General features: G+C 35.0%; 1 protein-coding gene across 1 annotated transcript; it reads left to right on the top strand.

Moving 5' to 3' along the window:
- The first annotated feature begins 505 nt into the window (after window positions 1-505).
- LOC125130352 (olfactory receptor 6C2-like) lies at window positions 506-1450 on the top strand. The gene has a single exon (XM_047785725.1). The coding sequence runs from the start codon at window positions 506-508 to the stop codon at window positions 1448-1450; it is 945 nt and encodes a 314-aa protein (XP_047641681.1).
- Window positions 1451-6000: the final 4550 nt, after the last annotated feature.

The following is a 6000-nucleotide window of genomic DNA, read 5'->3' as shown; positions in this document are numbered from 1 at the left end:
CAACAGTGTGTGGGTTGTTTGTGAGAATTATGCACACTGAAACTAAAAGCAAATCGGCAAGTGAAATTTTATTTTGAAACAAAGACCTCAACTTTTGCTCTTGAGTCTATAGAGTGAATCCAAGTTCTATTAGCACACTTTACTCAAAAGTGTCAAGAAAATACATGAAATAAGAATGCAAATTTTTTCCCTTTCCCTTTTTTATTTACAGAAGTATTATTGACTTTGTGATATCATTTCTGAATAGGGAAAAATTCTTAAGAGTCAAAAGACACTATTACTACCCATAAAAGTGCACCTCCTCAGCATCTCCTTAGTCACAATGGAAAATTCTAAGGACGTGATAGACATAAAACGTTGTGTTGATATTTACATATAATATTATATATAATTAAATATAAAAGCTCAAATACATTAAATTTGAAGTCAGTTAAAATGGTCTGTAATCTCTAAGCAAACTTCTCTGAATATCATCTACAGACTGGGGAGAAGTCAGAAGTCAGTGATGAGAAACCGAACAATAACAACATTCATCCTGCTGGGACTCACAGACGACCCCAAGCTACAGGTTCTGATTTTTATCTTTCTATTTGTAGCCTACATGCTGAGTTTAACTGGAAACCTGACCATCATCACACTCACCTTTGTGGATTCCCACCTGAAAACACCCATGTACTTTTTCTTAAAAAATTTCTCCTTCTTGGAGATCTCATTCATATCTTCTTGCATCCCCAGATACCTATATAGCATAGCAACAGGTGACAAGGTCATTACCTATAACGCTTGTGCCATTCAAGTGTTTTTCACTGACCTCTGTGGAGTAACAGAGTTTTTTCTCCTGGCCGTCATGTCCTACGACCGCTACGTGGCCGTCTGCAAACCCCTGCATTATGTGACCATCATGAGCAGCAGAGTCTGTGGGATTCTCATCAGCTCTTGTTGGATGGCTGGTCTGTGTGTTTTAATCCCACCACTTAGCCTGGGTTTAAATCTGAAATTCTGTGATTCTAACAGGATTGATCATTTTGGCTGTGATGCGTTTCCCTTAGTGAAAATCTCATGCTCAGACACATGGCTCATGGAACAGACGGTTATAATCTGTGCTGTGCTGACCCTGAATATGACTCTCACTTGTGTAGTTCTGTCCTATGCCTACATCATCAAGACAATTTTTAGGTTCCCTTCTGTGCAGCAAAGGAAAAAAGCCTTTTCGACCTGCTCTTCCCACATGATTGTGGTTTCTATCACCTATGGAACGTGCATTTTCATCTACATGAATCCTACAGCAAAGGGAGAAGTGACTATTAAAAAAGTGGTTTCACTGCTCATTTTTTCTTTTTCACCTACTTTGAATCCGTTTATTTATACTTTGAGAAACAATCAAGTTAAGAAAGCCTTTAAAGACTCAATCAAAAGAATTGCCTTGCTCTCAACAAAGCAAAAGAAATAATGTTTTTAAACCATCACCTCAAAACCAAGACCAAACAGTCACAATGCTTATTTTTGGATTTTGTAATCTTGTTTGCTTTTTAATAATATACATGTGAGTCACATTAATTTTCTCAGCATTTCTTTAGCCCAGCTTCTATTGAGCCCCAATCAAGCCATTTCTGCATCTTCTTTTTCAAACCAATATCTAATAGTTTTGCATGTCAACTTCTAAAAAGAATCATTTTGAAAAGATTGCTTTAATATATAATAAAAGCCATTACTCTGGAAAATGGAGGATAAAATTTTTTGTAGATCTTCTCAATATATTCAACGATGATATGAAAGACATATAATAGGAGTAATTTTACATAAATGTATAAAGCAAATGTCACATAATTTAAAATTAATGCAAAAGAGAACAACAGCACTTCCAATATTGAGAAAATAAAGAATATATACTATTCAATGAACACACATAAATAGTGGAAAAATATAATAAATATTCCTTGGAATACATAGCTGAAATCATTGCAAAGTTGTAAATAGAATGTATCAGAAACAATAATATAGTTAAAAATAGAGCAACAATCTATGAAAGGAAAGGGTGCTCACAAGAACATAGACTGAAGTTATGGGAGCATGGATCACACTATGGATCACAGCCACTTAGGTCTGAAGTCTCAGGATTAGTGCTATGGGAGCACCTGGTGACACAAGAGCTGCACATTCAATGAAATTTGAATTGGAAAACCATGCCCGGAGTTCCTGTCCTGGTGCAGAGGAAGTGAATCTGACTAGGAACCATGAGGTTGTGGGTTCAGTCCCTGGCCTCGTTCAGTGGGTTAAGGATCTGGTGTTGCCATGAGCTGTGGCGTAGGTCGCAGACGTGGCTTGGATCTGATGTTGCTGTGGCTGTGGTGTAGGCAGGCAGCTACAGCTCCAGTTCGACCCCTAGCCTGGGAACCTCCATATGCTACAGGTGCAGCCCTAAAAAGATAGGAAAAAAAAAAGAAAAGAAAAAGAAAACCATGCTCATTTTCACAGAAAGATTACATTTTTTTCTGGAAAGTATTGTCTGCTGCTTATAGAGCTGTGAGTCAAGGGAAAAACATTCCCTAGTGTGTTTGATACCTGTGCCAACATCTTACACAAATTATGCTTTTATTAGCCTAAATTCTGTCACAATAATCTAAAGTATTAGATACAATGAGTTGAGAAACCCACACAAATATAATTACTTAGAAACAATGGCATTTACACCAAATATACTAACTGCTATCTGGAAGGCAATAAAATGCAAACATACCACAAATTATTTGGAACACCGAAAAAGCTGCTGTCGATAGGAATTCTCTTATCTTAAATGTATTCATTACATACAAAAATGTAAACTAGCCCAAAAGAGAACTTACACTCATCCTAATACATTTGAAAAAATTAAAAAAATAACAAAGTAAATGGAAATGTAACTTACTGTGGGTAGAAAATGAAATCAATGAAGTCAGCTAAAGAGATTCAAAAGGCAGCTCTTTGAAAAGTCCAACAGCATAGAAAAACTCCACCCCAATGATGAGTAAGAAAATGAAAATGTTCAATATTTTACTGGAAGATCTTGGACATGCAATAATATGAGAAAAACATCATCAGAATAAATCTGAGTGAGAAGAAATAAAACTATTGCATTTAATTGATTTCAGTCTTATTCACATTTTGCTTCTCTGAAATGGAGTTATGTCATACAAATGAATGATATCTACCATTGCTCACAGTTTATTCAACAATATTTCCTTTTCAATAATCATACACAGTATAATTGTATGTCTTAAAATTAATTAAATTTGATATATCTGTTTTTTTTAATCCTTGGATCATTCTTACATATCTCAGAAAACTCATGAAACTCTAATAAGATACTAGTGGAATTAATAGAGAAATTTGGTGTTCTGTATAAAAAATGGAAATTATTTAAAAATCAATAGACAGTCATAGCAATAAGCAACAGGAAATCAATAAGAAAATACTATTATCAGTCATAACAGTCATAAAAATGACACAGGTTTGATCCCTGGCCTCACTCAGTGGGTTGAGGATCTGGTGTTGCCATGAGCTATGGTACAGGTCACAGACTCAGCTTGGTTTTGTCATTGCTGTTGCTGTGGCTGTGGTGTAGGCCAGTAGCTACTGCTCCAATTTTCGACCCCTAGCCTGGAACCTCCATATTTAGGGTGCAGCCTAAAAAGACAAAAAAAAAAAAAAAACAAAGAAAGAAAAGCATTCTAAACTCAAAACAAGCAAAATGAAGGACCTAAAAAAAAGATTAGAATGGAAATTTAAGAAGAGAAAAGTATTTGAGAAAATCAAGAAAACCAAAAGTTGGTTATTTGAAAATATCAACAAAATTGGAAAATATTTAAAATCTTTGAACAAGATAAAAGAAAAAGAGACAGAACTCCAACTACTAAAATCAAGAAGAAAAAGAAAGGAGTTGCCATTGTGGCTCAGCAGAAACAAACCCAACTTGTATCTATGAGGATTCAGGTTGAATCCCTGGCCCCACTCTGTGGGGTAAGGATCTGGTGTTGCCACAAGCTGTGGTGTAGGTTGTCGATGTGGTTCAGATCTGGCTTTGCTGTGGCTGTGGCATAGGCTGGCAGCTGTGGCTCTGATTCAACCCCTGGCCTGAGAACTTCCATATATTGTAACTACGTCCCCCCCCCAAAAAAAAAAGAAGAAAAAGAAGTACATTACTAAATGTTACAATAATAAAAAGGACTCTAAGGAAATACCAAAAACAAGCATAAACCTATTAGATAATCTAGATGAAGTGGACAAATTTCTAGAAAGACACAACACACCAAAGTTAAGAAGATAATGGATTTATAACAAGTAGAGATATTGATAGATTAGTAATTAAAAAAAAAATCTTCTCTTAAAGCAAACACAAGACATGGACGGGTTCAATGGTGAATTTTGCCAAATGTTTCAACAACAATTGATATCAGTCTTCCACAAACTCCTGGAGAAAACATTTCCCAACTTATTTTATGAGGGCAGGATTATCATGATCCGAAAACCTGACATACACGTTGCAAAATAAAACTAAAGACCTTATGAATACAGTCCTTATGAATATAGATACGAAGATCCTCTACAAAATACTCGAATCCAGAAACATAAAAAAAAAGATTATGCATGATGTACGATGAAGAATGTCTGCATTAACCACTCTATTCAACATTATACCAGAGATTTTTACAAAGGCAGTTAGAACAGGAAAAAAGAAATAAAGACCAGAAAAGAAGTAAAACTATTTTTATTTTGTAACATGTTCATGCATTAAAAAAATCCACAAAATCTACATTGCTATTTGAACTACTAGGTTCAACAAGTTTGCAGGATATGCGATCGATAAAATAAATTAATTGCATTTTTATACACTAGTAATTCACAATTTGAAAATGAAATTAAGAAAATGTAGTGTCTAGGGACTGGGCCTGGGGAAATGAGTGGGCTTGAGACTGGCAAGTTTTGGAGTTCCCTTTTGGGACAGCACTTTGCAATACGAAAAAAAATCCAAATAATGATGCATCTTATAAAGGCCATTTGGAATAATTTATGATAAATTTCTATAATGTTTTCTAAATTATTACTTTTGTGGAAATCTGTCAATTGTTAAAAATCAAGAATAACTTTACAGCAGTGAGTGAAACAGAGAATAAGTCCATACAATGAGTACCTTGGAGTAATTTTAATGAAGAGTAAAAAAGTGTTAAGTCAGAGATTGTTTTAAAAAGTAACCGAGCATTGATGAAATGAACGCTACACACAGGGATTTTTACCAACCATGCTGGCAGCACATGAAAGTTCCCAGGCCAGGGGTCGAACCCATGCCATGGCAGTGACAATGGCGAATCCTTAACCTGCTAGGCCACCAGGGAACTACAATTTTTTTTTCCCCTCACAGGAATTTTTTTGTGCTGAAGTGTGTATAAATTAGTGAAGGGATACTTAGTGCCCTGTGTATACAAATCTAAAAAATAGAAATTTTATGATTCAATTTTATAAAATGCTCTCCCATTTTAAATGTGCTTAATAAACATGCACAGAGATACAAAGAAGTAGGATGCCTCAGTGTACATATACAAATACCAATAACTGTCTCTTTACCATGTGTAATTTTATATGTATTTCCTTTTTGATTATTTGAATTATTTTTACAATTAAAGTGAAAGATTTGTAAAAAGTTAGTAAATTAGGAAACTTGTTCCTTATAATCTAGAAAGATTTATGATGAAATTCACATTGCTTTCCATCTCTGAGAACACTGTCCCCACTGTTCCTTCAGGAGTTTTTCTTTCCCCCAAAGTTAATTACACACCAGATTCCTTAGTGACTTTCGAACCAGTCACTAAGGACATAAATGTTTACTCACTTAGGTATGTACATGAAAAAAAAATGATAGCATTTCAAAGGAATCATAACATCAGGTTCTCTACAAACCAGAGAGGGGTCCTGCACCCTCTAGCCTTTTTTCTTAAAGGGAATAGTGTTTTCTTAAAGAAAAGAGTG

Source organism: Phacochoerus africanus, chromosome 7 (assembly GCF_016906955.1).
Source record: "Phacochoerus africanus isolate WHEZ1 chromosome 7, ROS_Pafr_v1, whole genome shotgun sequence".
Lineage (NCBI taxonomy): Eukaryota > Metazoa > Chordata > Mammalia > Artiodactyla > Suidae > Phacochoerus > Phacochoerus africanus.
Note: the sequence above shows the minus strand (reverse complement) of the source record. Positions and strands in the feature narration are given on the sequence as shown.

Coding starts and splice junctions, on each gene's coding strand:
- LOC125130352 (XM_047785725.1), top strand. CDS start 506: ATGAGAAACCGAACAATAACAACATTCATCCTGCTGGGACTCACAGAC.